Here is an 18,205-nt window from a genome sequence, read left to right as displayed (position 1 = left end):
GGTGGAGGAGGATCGTTCATTTTGATATCGATCTGGTATATCTCTCTCGATTTGAGTTTGAAGCGTAGAATGAAGGAGTGGGAAATAGTTCAATAGATATAATAACAATAAGGACTGTAAGATTTTCTCATGATGGTTAACAGCATGGCATTCGTATTCGCTTGTGCGATGTGATTGGCTCTCTGTTTGGAGATCTGACAGTCGTGTTCCTAAACTATGTTAGTAGGGGTGGCTGATGAAAATGCGGGGTAGAACATAGCCAAATCAGATGGCATTTGAGTAGCGAATGAGATTCAATTTTGGAAAGACAAGGATAAAACATGGTTATGACTGTCATTGAGCGAAGATCTATTGTATTGCTCGCCAATACTAAACATTCACTTTTCTCCCCATTAAAGGAGGGATCTTGCTTCGCTTAACCTCCTTATTCTTGACGCTGAGATTTAAATTGACATTCCACCGAATGATTTCTTAACACTTCCTTTCTTACAATTATCACTCCGCTAAATTCGTGGAACTAATCCTTCAGCCCAGCTAGTCCCTTTCCACCATTGAAGGGCAGAATAGAGATCCAACTAGTCTGCAACGCCTTCTTCTCCGCAATCTCCTTGCTATACTCCTCCATTTCCTCAACATCCCAATTGACTCCCACCATCCCCCCTCTTAAATAGTCTGCTCTCTCTTGAGCAAGATACAATGCTAACATACCGGTCAAATCAGCATGATCGACTGCATATGGTTTGAATTGTTCCGACACCATGTCAGTCAGTACAATTCCTGGCATCGTGGTGAAAACACGGAGCGAAGGATATTCGAGGTGAAGATGTTCGGATAAACGTTGTTCGGCAAGTTTAGAGATACTGTATGAGGATCCACGAGCTCCTGTGAGACCAGCGGTTCCGGAGGAGACGTTAATAATTGTGCCAGTCGGCGACTTGGGGGAAGGTTGGGATCGGATGAAGTGGTGGGTCATATGATAAAGACCTTTAAGATTAATTTCCTAGTTTTCGTCAAACATTAGTTTCGTTTTTCCCAATTATCTCATATCAATTCGTTGAGATGGACATTGACATTGACGTGAAAAACTCACCAACACCTTCCACCAAGCACTTGGTTCCGCCTCTCCAATCATACCTCTTGCCATATATCCAGCGTTATTCAATAGAACATCAGCATGTCTACCAAATTCCTTCTGTACTGTCTCATAAAGATTCTTAACATCTTCTTCATTCGCAATATCGACTTTCACACTAAGAAACTTGGTTTCTGGACTAATTGGCTGAAGTTTCTCGATAAGAGAGTCTATAGGCGGAACTCGACGAGCTGCGAGTACAATACCGGATGCATGAGCTTCGGCCCAAACTTTTGCCGCTGCCTAATTTGAGATAATGTTAGAATGGAGAATCTAGATTGTAAGATAGATAGCATGGGACACTACTTACAGCTCCAAGACCAGCACTAGCTCCCGTGATGATAATAATTTTACCAGATTGGTTGTTCGCTGGATTTTTAGAATCGATAGCCCAATAAGGATCACGATGAGTAGACTTAGTGATAGCGAAAGGCGTAGTATACGCATCAGGATCTATTGTTCCACTCATTTTCGATTTTGGTATGTGTTTGGACAAAGGAAGATAAGTGAGTAGATCAAGTGTCTGAATTCCGTGCAAGAGCTGGAGTTTTGCTGTGCAATTGATGTGGTGTGCTGGAATATGAATTCTCCAGAAGAGGGGAAGTTTTGTTCTTTGTAGCGGAGCTGAGTAAAATGCAATTGGGTTTGAATATGAAAGTAGATATCAAAAGAAATGGAAACGAAGGAATCTGTCAAGTATTATATAGACTCGCACCCATAGATCCAAGAATCTACATTATTAATCCAACCTCTGAATCTACACCAATTATCAACTCAGCAATATCAGCAATCAATCTATCTTTCAGGCATATTATTAAGCAACTGCCGAATTCTTATAAAGCAACATAACGACGTCGGGCCTGATTCTCATATCCTCGGCTGCCACTGATCACTGATCAATCAACACTCAGTATCACAATCTAAACTGGAGAATAATCAGATCAAAGAGGATGGAAATCCACACTTGAAAGTTTATGAAACGTGTCGAAAATGTATATTGATCCACTACACTCGATTCGCAACGTCTATCCAAAACCTTAAATTTCAATACTTCCCGCAGAAACACCCGTCGGGATAAATTCATGTGACCGGGCTTGCGCTAACACCTCGGTAGTGCAATACATTGGCTTCGTAGTCTTATTATTGGCTTCTAGACCCGCAAGTAATGTTATAGTGTGAATCATGGAAATATATTGACTTCATCATCTCGATTTTCAAGGTTTTGACAATGAAAGGTAGCCCACAACAAGGGTAAATAGGGCAGTTGACTTATGAGGTGAGATTGATATTCAGCATTGGCAATCAAGCTTTGAAATCAAACCTCATCTGATTGGCTATACCAATGACTGTAATAGGTTTAGTCTAACTAGCACCGCGTAACAAAGGGGAATTGACCTGGATTTCAGCGTAACACTCTTTGTAATCGTTTACTCCGAATTTAGTGAACCTTGTCTCGAGCGAATTGATCAGATTGCAATCTATGGGAAGGAGGGTATGAAGGTAAAAGGTTCTCTCGAACTCATCAAATATAGCATATGTGATATCGGTTATCTACGATATATGCGCATTATCATAACTCCATGAGGCCCAGCCCAGCCCAACCCAGAACCATTGAACGCTGGATACTTTTTGTGCAACCACATATAATCTAATCATCCTCCTCAACATTCTCCTCAATTACATCATGCTCTCCATCATCCTCAAAACTACCAGCTGGCACTTGGTACAGTCTCAAGATTGGCTTGTTAGGATCTTTGACAAGTACGTACTTGCCCTCTTCACGCTTCAAGCACATATCAACAATGGTACGGACAATACCCCATCCATTGGATAGGGACAAGTTCATTTGCGAAGCAAAATCACGTGGCTTCCAGCCAATAACGCCGAGAACTACATGACGATCGTTGAGTTTTGGGTTGGCACGGGAAACGAATCTATCAAAGGTTAGTATGAAATAGTGACCACAGGCGTAATAAATACATACCCGAGTTTCATGACATCAGCCTTAGCGATGATACTTTGAACTGTCCATCTTGCAAGCTTGCAACTGTTGTTCTTCATTTCAGTTGCAACAACAGCACCACGTTGACTGACCAACTTCGTCCTCCAGTCCAATGCACCTCCACTTCCTTGTGCCTTGGAATCGAATTCGTTGAGAGCCTTGACAGTCAAGAATTGATCTTCTCCACTGATAGCATTCTTTGAAACAGCATCAAGCTCGGTTCTTACAACCAAGTGAACTGGATCTTCGTCGTTCAAAGAAAGATCAAATTTACGGTATTTGTATGCCTTACTGGCAGGTGGGTCGGTTTCTTCGGCGGAATTATAGAATGGGTTCTCGTTCTCCATTTCTACCTTCTGGCTGTCGCTCTCCTTCATGACTTGATTTGCGAAGTTGTGGTTGATGTATGTAGCTTCCTCAGCCAAAGCACTTGGCTGGTTAATAGCGTCCTTGCTACCTTCTGAAGCATCCATTGGAGCGTCAGCAGCATTCTCATTAACGGTAACCATGTCGAGTGTAGCGTTGTCTCTCTTGTCGAGGAACACTTTGTTGCCTTGTCGAACGATAACGATGTCCCAAGGATAAACTGAACGAGGGGAGCACATAAGCATGGAAAGAATGCTGTCTGTTGCGAAAATTGTGGCCTCATCCTTCTCAGCGAGTTCTTGAATGACGGGATCTGAAGATGTGGTAACGTTGTATGAAGCGCGGTCGACCACGTTAAGCTTTCTCTCGGCAGCCTTGACAGGTTGCTTGTCGAATGATCGATCGTAGTAGTAAAGGAAACCATAACTGTCAATATCTTCTCCATCATCGGTATCAAGATTGAGCTTGGCCAGACGGTTGAAATCAATCTCCTCCAACATTTTCCAGTCAGGCTTAATGTTAACAGAGGCATCACGGTTTCTTTGTGGCTTGTCGTAATCTTTCCAGCCAAACTTTCTTCCACCTCGAGCACCACCTCTTCCACCGCGGGTATCATAACTGTTGTAGCCTTGTTGCCCGCCTCGTCCTCCAACTCTCTGGAATTGACCTCTACCACCACGGGTATCACCTCTTCCGCCACGTTGTCCACGTCCTCGAGCGAGTCCTCCACGTCCAAAGCGGGTCTTGGTAGAATCGCGAGTGTTGCTGACAACGGAGAAGGTAGATTCGTCCTCGGCGAGTTGAACTGCGAATAATGAGGAGGTTCCAGCGCCGTAAACTTGTTGATCTGATGCACAACAATATATTAGCACAAAGAAATCTTATCAAACCTAACTTTCTCCAGTGCACGTAAAGGAAATCGCAAATAAATAGCAAATGAATCTCGAGGTAAAAATCGCACCTCTGTAGTTTCGGTTATACTGCTGTCTTCCACCTCTGCCATCTCTTCCATCTTTTCCTTCGGCGGTCCAATCTGCCATGCGACCTAATTTATCGCCTTTAGAGTATGGGGCGTAAGGAACGCCATTTAATGTGGTTTCTGATGTGGTCGATGGTCCCCATGAGTCCTCTGATGGGAGCGCAGAGATAATATCTGAGAGTGAAATAGGTGCCATGATTGCGGCGGAAGATTGACGTTGAGATATGCGGGAAGGGAGGAAACGATCAAACCTCCAACAATGAATTCGTTGAATATTTCGATTTGTGGAGGAAAATCTTAGCGGGGCAAAAGTTCGCGATAGCAAATGGTGCCTTGAATTTAAGTCCAAAATCTGTGTTTACCTTACACGTGACGGCCTGGTGAAAAAAGACTCTCGTTTGATCTGGACGGAGCCCCTTTCTTACTTGGAACTCTTCAATACTTCTATCAAACTCGATATGATATGATATAAAATTTCAATCACAATGTTGACTGTTTACATGTTCTTCAATCTCTGAAATCAAAATCAAAATCAGAAAATCGTGCACAGGGAAGACATTCTGAATTTTTCATCTAATGACTTTCATACCTTCAAATTTCGGATACTGCAATATGCATCAGGTACATGTTCATAGAATTTCAATCAAGTTGAATGATTATTCTTCATCTACTGTTCACTTGCAAACCAGATCAAAGTAATGGAAGGTGTCATGGGTCAAATGCCTTTTTATTCCCATGCGTTTCAATCAGCCTATCCATTTTCTCATGGCTAATATCTAGCTATTTAGAAGGTCTCAACGTGGCTTCTGAAACCTCAAGACCCACGACCTTAAGACTTCCTGGCCCTTGAAACTTTTGCTGATCTTCCACCAATATTTTCCCGGAAACCGGATCCAACATCACCTTCTCAAAAGCCTTAAATGCTTCCTCATCTTCAAAAATCATCTCACTGTATACATCGTAATCGATATCCTGATGGTTCGTGCCATAATACACACTGGCTGGATAGTTCGAGTTTGATGTGTCGGAGGATGAAGCATCGCATGCAGTGCGGATAACGTAGTTACGGGTGTGGCTTTTGGGGAAGGAGGAGCCTTGTAGGGAGACGAGCAGAGGTAGATGAATGGTTTCGTAGTAGGTTTTGAATTCGGCAGGGGTAAGGCCTGGTTTGCGGGTTTGGAAGGCACTTAGTATTAAGGGAGGCATACTGGTGGTTTGCTGTGTTGGAGATCAGTTAGTAAATTTGTTTGATTGGTCTCGCTTCAACATCTTTGAGACTCAGAGTTACATGGCAATTACCTTGTGATATATGGGATTCAAGGTACTTGTGATTTATCAGCCCAAGAGCAGAAGTTGTATGTTTGTAAAGTCTAGAAGTCGTAGAAATCAATCCCTAAGTTTCAGTGTTCATTGAAATTGAAGGGTACTTTCATGAAGACATATTAATGATCTTTGTCTAGAGGCACCAGCGGGCAATTAGCCAACAGTTTGATCTCACTGCATATATTCAATATCTGACTAGGATTAATTAGTGGAGAATGATAAGTACTAGTACTTTTTCTGCTGTAGCCACTTGGTATCATTTAGTCCTTTGGCCTGATCAGAAAGCTATTCATGTTGTGATGGACCAAATGATGAAGGAAAGCTACCAACTAGATGATTAGGGAGGTAGCTTTCACTACAGATTATCCCTAGCAAATGTGGGTTCTTTGGACTTGGGACTTTGGTTGCAAATAACTAGGTATATAAGCAGGTACGATTTGATAAATCAAATCCATAACAAACTCCAAGGTCAAGGACTGAATAAAAAGCAACAATTCATTTCAAATGACAGGACTACTATCATCAATAAGAAAGACCTTGTGTGAACACTGCCAAAACCTGGTGAAGCTTCAACAAACTTTGCTGAGTAACTTGTGTACCAAGAGAGTGCAAATACTAACAGGAACTCAATCGTTTCATCTAGGGGTGTAAGAATAATAATATCCTTTGATGTTGGTGTATTTCCAATGAAATGAGTTTGTGGTGTTGTTTTGTTCGAAATGGTCTTCCATTAAGTTCAGAGTTCCTAATAGTTCCAGCCTCAGGCTACATCCTAGGCTGGGTGGTCGGAGCGTCTGTCTGCCATACCATCAATGATTCTACGAAAGGCTGAATCCAAAATCCTATTTCAGTCTCTCACATCACTTCTTAAGACCTACAGATTTACGATCAAAGAAAATGCACAAGATACATACTTACGATTACAATGGCTCACACATTAAGAGAAAACGTAGAGATCTTGGTTCACACATCGGCACCAAGTCGAGGCCAAGATGATACTAGATACCGGGCATTTGCAAGAGCCTATTTAAATTTCGAATCAGCAACAAGCCTACAATTACAAGACGATCCTCAAGACGATACTGGAAATGCGGAAGAACGAGAGAGTCTAATTGAAGGGACGCAATATTTGACGCAGGAATACGATGAAAATGCATCTTATTGCCCACCAACCCAAGAACCAGAGACGGATCCGGGGGCATACCGTGAAATCCCTGAGGAGGAATTATCTGACCTGATGTATTCGCCGCAACTGTCTTTTCGAAGTGTTTTGGATAATCGAAATTCTCCAATGTTTCGAACTCGAGGCAGGACTTTGATGAGTTTGCAAGTACAGTCTGGAAGCGAAACACTGGAGCAAAGTCGTCTTGAATTTGGAACAAGTTCTGGAGACAAAACGCCATGGCGGGATCAATTCATGGATTCATTGCCAGCTCCAAAAAGAGAATCTAGTGTAATCGAGGATTCCATGCTCGAGAATGATAGAATACTTGCTCAATTTTCATCCCCGAGGAGGATTTCGGAGCTACATCAACAACAAGAGGAGAGCACACAAGACAGTGCTGACGCGAATGAGATATCACAGTTTACGGATGAGAGTAGCTTGAATCTTGAGGTGCCACTAGCAATACCATTCACTAGCTCTCAGAATAGTGACGCTCATCCCAATTCTGACGCTGCCATTTCGCTACCACCCCGTCATTTGCAAACGATTTCTCCTCCATTTCGACAGCATAAGGTTGGTTATCAGCATGTTAACGCACTTCCAATTGCGACTTCTGGTGCAGATGATCTCGATATGATAGATTTTGACAGCTTCAATAACGTGCAGGCTTCAGGGCAGGCTGCGAATACTTCAAGTCGACGTGCAAGTCAAGCTACAGAAATGGAAGAGGTAGCAGAGTTCACGCATGAAGAAATGAATCCGGCTGAAGTTTCAAAGAAAGGATCAACATCTAATACACCTGAGATTCCAGAATCATCTAGCTCGCTGCCCAAACATGTGCACGGCAAGCGTCAGCGACTCGATTTTCCATCGTCATTGGACAAGAGTCCCAAGAGGTTGAAATTGGTGATATCAGATACCACGGCTGAAACGTCGTCAGCGTCTCTTCCCGCACCTCAAAGACCTCCCACATCTACAGCTCCCGAGGCACCAAAAGCTTCTGGTATTCCAAGCTCCGTTCCTTCAAGCTCCGTTCCTCCGATGTCGAGCTTGCCATCTGCAGCATCCCTGGCAACATGCAAAATTTCATCTTTTACGCCCCCCACTTCTGTTGGTGAGTTTAAGGAGACAGATATTCTCACGCCTTCATTGAAAAAGATCAAAGCAAACCGCGGTAATTTTAATGGATTGCAAAAGAAACATTTTAATCCTACTTTCCAGACTCGGCCCTGTCGCCCTTTGGAGCGCGGATATTGGCTTATTCACGCAGAAGATCTCGGGGATCTTCTCAAGAAAAGGCTTTGGTCCTACCTTCTTCGGGTCATTCCGAAAGGTGATTTAGGATGGGGCATATCAGCTGAACGTACCAATGATTGGAATACTGTAAGGGTTTATTGTTGGGGTGGGGTTGTCAAAGAAATTTACCTCATGCTTTTTTGTGCTAGTGAAAATAAGCTGAAATACGGGGATGCGTGCTGGAAAGACGCTGACGGAGAAATCGTTATCTTGATGCCCAAAGAGATCAAGATCTCAAGTTTCAGTTCAGAGAACTAAGTATAGGATCTCCTATAAGTTTGAAGACCTTGTCGTTACTTCTACCCCTCGCCTTTGGATATGCCCAGGGACTCGAGATGGCGATACTATTAAGAGTAAAATATACCGATATGGCCGATCATCAGTTGAATTCCTCATGAGACTTGCCCACGTGAACGTATTGATCTCCATGAATTCACGAACTGAATTTTGGCCTTCCTTGCTTATGACTTTGAGGTCCATCGAAAGACATCCGGTGTATAATCTAACCCAAAAGAGATAGGCGAGAAACCACTACTAGACGACAGATATCTTATCGCTGTGCATACTAACTATTATTATGTGCAGGTGATGTTTTTCTGGGGATTTAGAGCAATTTTAACCTGTGAAGGACGGAAAATTACCCCAGAATTTCACTAATTCACGTCATCGTTCAACTTAGTTCTTCTAGTCTCAACTCAAAGTCACAACAGCACACTGGAATTCTGTGGCCCCCATTAGCTCTACTGCACTGGTGTTTCATTGTTCGGCCTATTCTTACATCACTGAAAGCTATGAAGTGCGTTCCAATATCTAATTTACCACACTTTTGGTGAAGCCTCTCACAATTGAAATATATGTTTTGTCGTGGGAGGCTGAGCAGCCTTAGAGTAGGCAAACACATTATTTCGCAGCGAATCGCACATACACATGTTCTTGCGCCTTGCCATGAAGTGAAGAAAGCCTAGCCGCAAATACAAGGGCGCCGTACATCAAAACTTAACATTCGAAGGCATTGCTACGGAGCACTTTGATTGGCCTTACACATCTTTCCACGGCATGGTTCATGGCTCACATTGGCTCTTGGCATTTAGTGGATCAATGAGCTACAGTAACTAACGATTCTAATTCTTCTATGGATGGATAGCTTCTAAACTCACTCCAGAAGCTTCCTGGTGCATTCAATGAGTGTGGGGAAAGGAAACGAACAAATCGTTGACGTATGACCTCTGAACTTACATATATAGAGCGCTCCTTCAATTCATTCTAGTAAGCATCAACCTTCTATCAATTTCTTGTCATAAGTAACATTCACCAAGGGATATATGATCGATTTCATTCACTACAATCAGCTTCTGTCACCAAGCTATTAAGACAAATACAGGGCACCTAAATATTTTGTTCAAAATCCTCCAGCAAATATGGAAAACGTACCGATGCCAAACCTGCAAATAGTTATCAACAAAATGCAGGTTAATATACGAGAACTGTCTGCCTCGAATGAAAATCCTGACGGTATTTTATATCGAGCGGAGCCACGCGACTTCTACGATGTCTTAAATTATAAGTTTAATGAACCACTAACTTTTACATCTAACATTTTAATGAACGATATCAATTGGCAAGAATACAACCCGCCAGCAGAAATCTTATCTGGGATTGAAGGTTTCAATGGCTCCAGATGGGGTATTCCACAACTCTCTACACTAATCACAAGATCTTTAGATGAAGCTGTGTCGCGCAAAAGGCTGGGACTTCTCGAAGCTGTATCTCAATCAAACAAGAAGATCAGTATATCAACCCCCAGCAAGAATTCTCAAGCATCCAGTTCATCCAATGTCACTGCAGCAGGTCCATCAAGACCAAAACTTCAAGTGAGTAACTCACTTTATCATATTGAGCATGTTATTGATTGGAATATGTAGATAATTGCAAGAGACAAAGACACCTCAAGTATTGAGGAAAAGCAACCGTCTCGAGTAAACAGTCAATTATCAAAGGAGACTAGCACTACCTCTGATTCTGGGTATATTTCTGGTGCTGAGAGATATCATTCAAAGTCGATTTCAAGCCTTCCTCGTCAGGGATATAGCAAATTGGCCCCCCTTTCTAGGTTTATTAAGATGCTTAAGAAGAGACAACATAAGGGCAAATCTGTAGTTGCGGAGCCTATCAGGTATGAACCTCGAAATCAGAAAGAAATCTTGCTGACCGATCAAATAGAGAATGCGTCTCATGTTTGGACGATTTTCCAGTGAGCGACATGGTTCATGTGCAGTGTCACGACTATTGCAAAGATTGTTTCGAAAGACTAGTCATGTAAGTTGTTTCTAAGACACGCATCAGGGATTATCTAACACACAGTACAGTACTGCCATGGAAACAGAGTCGATGTGGCCGGTTAAGTGCTGTCTCAACGATATACCACATAAGACCATTGTAAAAAATATCAAACCAAACCTGGCAAAAGAATTTCAACTGAAGGTTTACGAGCGGGAGATCGCTGCAGGAGACCGGATCTATTGTATTAAGCCAAGATGTGAAAGGTGGATTCACAACAATTGGATCGACAAAGGTCGCAAATGCGCATCTTGTCCTTCTTGCGAAACAAAGGTGTGTATCACTTGCAGAGGTTCATGGCATGCAAATATGGAGTGTCCTCAGGACAAAGATCTTCAAGCTACAGTCAATTTGGCAGATGATAGAGGGTGGAAGCAATGTTATAATTGCAAGGTTTTCATCGAACTTAACAAAGGCTGTAGGCATATGAAATGCCATTGTAAAGCCGAATGGTGTTACGTGTGTTCTGCCCAATGGAAGACCTGTGGATGTACAGAACTCGAACTTACCGAGTTAATGCAAAACTTGCAACTAAGACAAGAAGCTGCTGCTCTAGAAACGCAGTTGCAGGAAAGAAGAACCAGACAAGAAGAAAAACGAATTAGGAAAGCGGCAGAAGAAGAAAGGATTGCTATTCAAATGGTCGAGGATTTCGAACGACGAGAGGCCGAAGAATTAGGAAGAGAAGCCGAACGTGATTTTCAACTAGAAGAAGCCATTCGGCGTCGCCGAGAGGATAAGAGAGTTGCAAAAATAGCTTCCAACTTCATCAAAATAAGAGAGGATCTAAATGTGTTACATCGTTCACAAAAATCACGTCTTGCAACTCGCTCGCAGGAGGAATTTCAAATGTTACAAGATCGAGAAAATGGGTTCTACAAGCTACAAAAACGTCATTTAAGCCAATATGACCAGTTAGAGAGGGAATACAAAACAGAATACTCGAAACAAGAGCTTCAGCTCCAAAATGAATACGATCAACTTCGGGAAGAGGAGATCCGTGCTGTCAAGGAAAATACGGAAAAGTTCGAAGCGTTCTGGAAAGACAGACCGTATGCTGCATACCATATTCAAGCTGCGAAAGATTCACACGAGAAATTTTTTATTGCAGCATTCAGAAGCTGGGACCTTGACAGAGATATTGCTCTAAAAGAGTGCACTAAGAATTTCGAATCAAAGAGGTTATCTCTGGGGAGGTATCAAGGTTTGGAGGATGCCGAATTCAAGCAGAGAATGCGAGATGAGTGGAGAGAGTGGGCAAGAAATAAGGTCGCCGAAGTCCGATGGTTTGACGCTGTTATTGCTGAGAGAGAAAATATGTTACAGACCCTGGAGAATGAGCAGTATACAATGGCCACAGCAGAGTCTGAAAGAGGCAGAGCATTTTAGGCTTTATAACTATTTGTACGATGTAGGTATGACTTCGATATCGACATTGTCATATATCATTAGCTGTGCGGGGTGATAGAAGTTTGTCCTATTGTTCCGTCACACATTTGTGTCTGGAACATACATTTCGGAGACCACCACGTGATACCATGGCTTAGCAACATGGCTTTGGAGCCAATGAGGGAAGTTTTGAGGGGGTTTATATCCGGTATTGAAGATCTGCTGGCCAGGAACTAGTTCGGTGTCGGAGATTAATTTCTCTTTGCATATGTTCTTGATTTATATATATCGATCCTCGTGGAGAGATCGGGCGAAGTTGCAAGAGTGCATCACAGAAGATCTTTAAGTGATAATGAGGAAATTTGTATTTGTGATTTGGTGACCTTTTGTGAGAGATCGTGTGTGTTATGGGAGAATATATATGACTACCATACCCATTGAACTAGTATGTGATAAGAGCAACTTTCTTTTCTTTTCTATCTCTCTTTTCTTCTCTAAATTGACCACTCCAAGCTTACCAGATAAGCCAGGATGGTTCAGACATTCGTTTTCTTATTTTCTCTATTCGTATGTGTCCACTCTGCATTGTAAGTTATCCTTCTGCGAATCAACTTAACAAAGTAGCTAAAACAGTAATATTTTAGAATTCCCGCTTCATTACTCAACCGCGATGATCCTAGCCCAGTAATAGCTCCAGCGCCATCAATCCCATCATGTGCACTTCCATGCATTGCATCAGCAGTAGCCGCAGAAACGAGTTGTGGTGCCGCGGATCTAGCATGTCAGTGTGATCCTGACAATGTTAGTTTGATCCAAGGAGTAGCCACAAGCTGCGTACTTCAGGCTTGTGGAATCCAGGAAGCTCTTCGTTAGTATCCCTCTTTTTTACAAGATGAACAAAATGAAATCCCAGACTAATACTGTACAGAGGTGCTGGATGATGCTAATGCAGAATGTTCTTCTGTGCTTGCGGCTGGAAATGCTGGTGCGGCTCCTTCCTCGGCAGCCCCTTCAGCAATACCATCTGCTGCCCCGAGTTCGGCTCCAGCTAGCATATCGGCAGCTCCATCTTCTGTTCCCAATACTACTTCTATTGATTCTAGTCCTCCATCTGCAGTCCCATCATCAACTGCGGGCTCTCTTCCTTCAGCTGTTCCCTCCTCAGTACCAAATGCGTCACCAAATGCCACATTTGTTATCCCTGCTTGTGCGGATAGTTGCATTCAAAATGCTGTTGGATCCACCTCTTGTGGACTCACGAATGTTACTTGTCAATGCGAGAAAAGTAATGCAGAGACTATTCAGGCTGCTACTGTTTATTGTATAGCCGCCAATTGTGGAGATGATGGGGATTATATTGCTGTTGGTAGGTCCTTCCTTATTTTCTTTTAGTATTGTTGTGTTACTTTTCAGTTTGCAGAAAAAGTTGTAGAGGTGATGCTTGGATATCCCATGAAACGATCTACCCATGTTGAAAGAGGGCTGAATATTCAATTCCACATACGATGATAAGATTTCTGATGCCTTTACTCAACACTATCAACTAGCGAAGAAGATATTTTGGGTTGCTTCAAGCAAAGTACAGTTTCAGAAAGCTAAGTTTTGTGTAGAAATCAATAGATTACAAGTTGACAATTGTACCGCATTGTCGACTCCTTATAATTCATCATCATCAATCACAGGCTCAGTAACAGCCAATGGACCAACACAAATAAGTCTTACCGGCAACCCATCTGGTATATCTACAGCACTACCTCCTTGCGGGCCACCTATTCCAGCTTCTTCAGCAGCACCCACGGGTTCAAGTCCAAGTCAATCGAATCCTTCTGATCCAGGAGATCCTACTTCTCCCATAAATCCAGGTGGAAGCTTTCCTACGGACCCACCAGGTAGTTTTGGAAGTGGTCCATCATATTACGGATATCCAACAAAATCGAACCCGATTGATCCTCCCGGATCTCCAACATCGGGTGCTAGAGATCCATCGGGAACTGTATCCAGCACTCCGACTGATCCCGGGTCAGCTTCTTCAACTAACATAAGTGCAGATCCGTCGGCCGGATCTGGATCTGCACCCACTGATCCTAGTTCCCCAACAAGTGGTGGATCTTTCCCTTCAGGAGCTGGTTCTAGCACACCTACGGATCCAGGGTCAGCATCTTCGACTAATGTCAGTGCAGATCCATCAGGGATTGTATCTAGCACGCCAACTGATCCAGGATCAGCTTCTTCAACTGCTTTAAGCATAGACCCATCAGGGGGTTCCGGATCTGTACCTACTGATCCAAGCTCCCCAACAAGTGGTGGTTCTTTCTCATCAGACGGTTCAACTCCTGTAGACCCAGGATCAGCTTCTTCAACCAACGCAAGTGTAGACCCATCTGGGACTTCTGGATCATCATCAAATATCCCAGGTTCATTCCCTTCTGGCAGTTCTCCAACCTCCACAGATCCATCAGAAGGTACAGATCCTTCTGGAGCAGCTTCTAGCACGTACCCTTTCGACCCATCTGGAGCTTCGAGCACGCCTCCTGGTGGAAATGGTAGTGGTCCAAGTTATGGATATGGGTATGGTACTTATTATCCCTCTAGCATACCCACACCTACTAGAAATGGAGGCGATCCAAGTGATCCATCGGGAAGTAGTGGTGTTTCGGTATCTTCTTCGGCTACAGGGGCGGTTTCTTCGAGTAGTCAGTCGATTGGAGCGCCTAGCACTTCTGAAGGGGGTTCCTTGAGTCCGAGTACAACCGGTGGAGATCCTTCATCACCAACTATTTCTGGTGGAGATCCATCTTTTCCAAGTACAACCGGTGGAGATCCTTCCTCCCCAAGTACAACTAACAGTGATCCATCTTCACCCACAACCTCAAGTGGGCTAAACAATTCATCCAGCTTCCCCTCTGGAACCGATCCCTCTTCTTCTCCACCCTCCAGCTCAATCAATCCCCCTCCGCCACCACCTCCACCAGCCAGCGGAGGCTATTACGGCTACAATCCCGCTTCAGCGCCATCATCACCCTCATTCACATCGCTGTCCACCCCAGCTATCCCAACATCCCCAAGCGATCCCAACTCCCCCTCCTTCCGTCTCTCACTCCTTCCCTCCCGCTACTCTCTCCTCACCTACATCATGCGCGTATACTTCAACCTCTCTCCCCCCTCCCCCTTCATATCCTCCCGGGGCCTCACAACCAATTCGCGTACCTCCGCATGTATATTCTCCATCTCATCATCCGGCCTACTTTCCTGTTCCGGTTCCTCATCTTCTAATTCTCATTCTCATCCCGGAACTTCCAATAACAACACCCCCGATCCAAAAACGAGATATTTCGGAGATGAATTCGCACGTGTGTGGGACTCTGGGTATACGGTTTTACAGACTAGTAATAAGTTGAGGGATATGCAGGGTAAGGATTTAAATGGGACGTTGGTGGTGGATTCCACGAGTGAGTATCCGTATGGGAGTTTGTTGAAGTTGAGAAATGGGGAGTTTATTGGGAATGGTATGTTGCTTCATTTCCTTTTCAATTCATTCTGATCGATTTTCGCATCTTCGATTCTTTCTTTTTCTCTCTCTAATGATGAGATGAATTGTATGATGAGTAATAATATATACACAAACACTAACCCCCCAAATCCAGATAACCAAGCCCGTTTCTGCGCTCAAACATCATCTTCGATTCCTTCAACCTATGGATCCGTAAACCCAGATACATCACAAAGCCAAACTGATGCGTTTTTGGAAGGAACTCCAGTTCGTGCGTATATTAACGGAACGCAGGGATTGCCTGCAGATTGTCAAGAGGTGAAATTAGTGATTGAATGGGTTGATGGGGGTGCTTAGGGTTGGATTGAGATGGGATGGAGGGAGAAGGGAGGAGACAATGGGGAAAGGGTATACATGGAAAGATATATGGATGGACATTCATTTGAGAGTTTTATTTTCCTGCTTTTCATTTGTGGATGGAGGATTTAGCGTCGTTGTTGTTTGAGTGGAAATTCGAGGTTAGCGGTTGAATGAAGTGTATTGGTGGATAACTGAATAGTAATCTTAATGCGGTAGTGCCGTGAACTATGTACGAATGTTTCACGATACGAACTCTAGCCGTCTTAATGTGATCTGCCTGAAATTCTCAAACAAAATACTATCATTGAACAGATTCTACACTTCAACGCGTATCTATCAACGCTGAGAAGGCGTCGAAACGCATCCAGTCAAATAATGGAATAACAATCAAAATAGAATTGCGCCCAACACCATCCGTTTTTTATCCCCAATTTCCAAAATTATGCTATCCCATCCTGTGCTACGCCATGGTATATCACTTTTCCTTGTCCTTGTCCTACCAATGCAGCCAACCAACCAATCCTTTTGTATGCCCCGTCTCAGTCCCGCCGTGCCATGCTATGCCGTACCCAACCCCTATACAGTATCCCATCATGCCATTCCTCACCATATATACAAGTATCTCAAAGTCATGTTATGTATGTGCAATCTCCCCTCATCTGATGTTACAAGAGGAGATAATATAATATCGAATGTTCACATTGAATCGAAGTCTCCCTTCTTTGGCCCCTTTCTTTCCTTTCTTCTCTTTCCTCTAGAATTTCTCGTATTGTGTTTCACGATACCATTTTTCTTGTCGTTGGAATCAGGTCGCATTCGCTTTCTGACCATCACTTTTCGTATTTCAGTCGTGCGTCGCATAACCCATGAATTCTTTTCCTTGTCGAAAAATGGCTCTTGCATTGTAGTGATGGTGATCATTAGGATGATTTTCGTGCAGCCTTTCGGGGAGACGAATGTTTTGATGATTTTGGTTCTTTGGGTTGACACTAGACCTTTTGTGGTGGTAGATGTATTTGATACTACTGCGGCGCTGGAAGCGGGGTTTCTGGTTGGGAGACGTGTGATGGGGTTGTGGGTTCTTGTGCTTATTATTGGTAATGGAAGGAGAGGTTGTTGGAGGATAGTGGAAATGCTGGGGAGAGTTGGTGGGATAGAGTTATTGTTATTTAATGCATTATTTGTATATATTGCTGAAGGAATGGAGATATTAGATGCTGGATCTGAAGCGGATGAAGAAAAGTTGGTAGAAGAAGAAGAGTAGGAAATATTGGACGGCTTGATGGGCTTCATATTTTTAATTTGCGTCGTCTATACAAGAAACTACTCATCAATTTACTCGCCAACTTTGTGGGTACTGTTCAAGCGAACAGTAAAGAATATTATGTGGATGATAAATTCAGAGCTGTGGAGAGTGCAATCGAATTGCTATGAGTTGAGTGTTTGAGTTTGGATGATCGTAATATAATTTTTGGAATGGTAGCTTATATGCAAGTCATACTCGGCCTTACCCGCTTTGCAACACGCATCCAACAAGGCTTTCATAAGAAGCGCTATGAAATTTTCACACCAATTAAGGCATAGTAGCAAAAAAGACCTGAGTACAATCTTTGCTCACACAAAACTTGTCCTCGGGGAGGGGAGATACTCGACCATCGATGACCGTAAAAGAGACCACAAGCGCGGTGTGAGGCGGCTGTAGTACGCTGAAAAGCATGGGCTTGTGCCTAAACCCGTTCGCCGGCAAAAACAAAATTACAGAAGACTACCAGGGAATTATCTGGCGCGGTAGACGCGACAGAAACGGAAAGCACGGCAAAAGAAGGTCGTAAGCTTGGTCGAACAGCTGACGGATGGTAGGTTGCTCCAAGTAAATCAATCATTTTAGTATTCCGCTAAGCATTGAATCAAAGTGCTGGAATTTCAACTTTCCGTCAAGGCATTGTCAACCAAAGAGCTTTAAAGTCTGTATAGTCATGTGGTTGCAATCCTTTGGAGCAGTAGACTTTATGGAAGCGGATCACGCACAAACGCGGGTATCCAACGGGATCCTACAAAAGCTTCGATCAAAAGGCCGCTTAGATGGTCGCATACCCCAACACTATTACTCGCGTGCCACAGCACTTAGTCTGAGCCAAAAATAAGATAGATGGCCGATATACCTAGGCTTATCTGCTTGGCATTGGCTTCAACAACGCCGACTCCTGAGAGGAAAGATTCACGTGGGGAAACATTGATTGATGACAAAGTAAAGTCGCCGTTCTAGGCCAAAATAAAAGTTTGATCAGATTTTTGGAAGATATGAGTCTTGCGCGGGTGTACACGCATATCAATGGTTTGACATGGCAAACTTTTTGAAGCTACCA

General features: G+C 43.4%; 7 protein-coding genes across 7 annotated transcripts; 3 read left to right on the top strand and 4 right to left on the bottom strand.

Moving 5' to 3' along the window:
• Positions 1-517: 517 nt before the first annotated feature.
• Positions 518-1,601, bottom strand: EAE98_011225 (uncharacterized protein; the record flags this gene model as incomplete). The annotated part of the gene is made up of 3 exons (XM_038958847.1): positions 518-1,000; positions 1,091-1,375; positions 1,443-1,601. The coding sequence occupies 3 exons, from the start codon at positions 1,599-1,601 to the stop codon at positions 518-520; spliced, it is 927 nt and encodes a 308-aa protein (XP_038804851.1).
• Positions 1,602-2,011: 410 nt separating this feature from the next.
• EAE98_011224 (uncharacterized protein) lies at positions 2,012-4,675 on the bottom strand (the record flags this gene model as incomplete). The annotated part of the gene is made up of 3 exons (XM_038958846.1): positions 2,012-3,066; positions 3,117-4,347; positions 4,462-4,675. The coding sequence occupies 3 exons, from the start codon at positions 4,673-4,675 to the stop codon at positions 2,781-2,783; spliced, it is 1,731 nt and encodes a 576-aa protein (XP_038804850.1). The 3' UTR covers positions 2,012-2,780.
• A 584-nt stretch (positions 4,676-5,259) lies between these two features.
• EAE98_011223 (uncharacterized protein) lies at positions 5,260-5,685 on the bottom strand (the record flags this gene model as incomplete). Its single annotated transcript, XM_038958845.1, has 1 exon — positions 5,260-5,685. One exon carries the CDS (start codon positions 5,683-5,685, stop codon positions 5,260-5,262), a length of 426 nt encoding a protein of 141 aa, XP_038804849.1.
• A 1,042-nt stretch (positions 5,686-6,727) lies between these two features.
• EAE98_011222 (uncharacterized protein) lies at positions 6,728-8,521 on the top strand (the record flags this gene model as incomplete). The annotated part of the gene is made up of 1 exon (XM_038958844.1): positions 6,728-8,521. The coding sequence occupies one exon, from the start codon at positions 6,728-6,730 to the stop codon at positions 8,519-8,521; it is 1,794 nt and encodes a 597-aa protein (XP_038804848.1).
• A 1,160-nt stretch (positions 8,522-9,681) lies between these two features.
• On the top strand, positions 9,682-11,989 carry EAE98_011221 (uncharacterized protein; the record flags this gene model as incomplete). Its single annotated transcript, XM_038958843.1, has 4 exons — positions 9,682-10,134; positions 10,186-10,436; positions 10,484-10,579; positions 10,630-11,989. 4 exons carry the CDS (start codon positions 9,682-9,684, stop codon positions 11,987-11,989), a joined length of 2,160 nt encoding a protein of 719 aa, XP_038804847.1.
• A 531-nt stretch (positions 11,990-12,520) lies between these two features.
• On the top strand, positions 12,521-15,836 carry EAE98_011220 (uncharacterized protein; the record flags this gene model as incomplete). Its single annotated transcript, XM_038958842.1, has 5 exons — positions 12,521-12,576; positions 12,634-12,857; positions 12,918-13,355; positions 13,600-15,495; positions 15,634-15,836. 5 exons carry the CDS (start codon positions 12,521-12,523, stop codon positions 15,834-15,836), a joined length of 2,817 nt encoding a protein of 938 aa, XP_038804846.1.
• A 699-nt stretch (positions 15,837-16,535) lies between these two features.
• EAE98_011219 (uncharacterized protein) lies at positions 16,536-17,132 on the bottom strand (the record flags this gene model as incomplete). Its single annotated transcript, XM_038958841.1, has 1 exon — positions 16,536-17,132. The coding sequence occupies one exon, from the start codon at positions 17,130-17,132 to the stop codon at positions 16,536-16,538; it is 597 nt and encodes a 198-aa protein (XP_038804845.1).
• Positions 17,133-18,205: the final 1,073 nt, after the last annotated feature.

The sequence above is a fragment of the Botrytis deweyae genome (assembly GCF_014898535.1).
Source record: "Botrytis deweyae strain B1 chromosome Unknown BDEW_045, whole genome shotgun sequence".
Taxonomy (NCBI): Eukaryota; Fungi; Ascomycota; class Leotiomycetes; order Helotiales; family Sclerotiniaceae; genus Botrytis; species Botrytis deweyae.
This window is presented reverse-complemented; position numbering and strand designations above follow the sequence as displayed.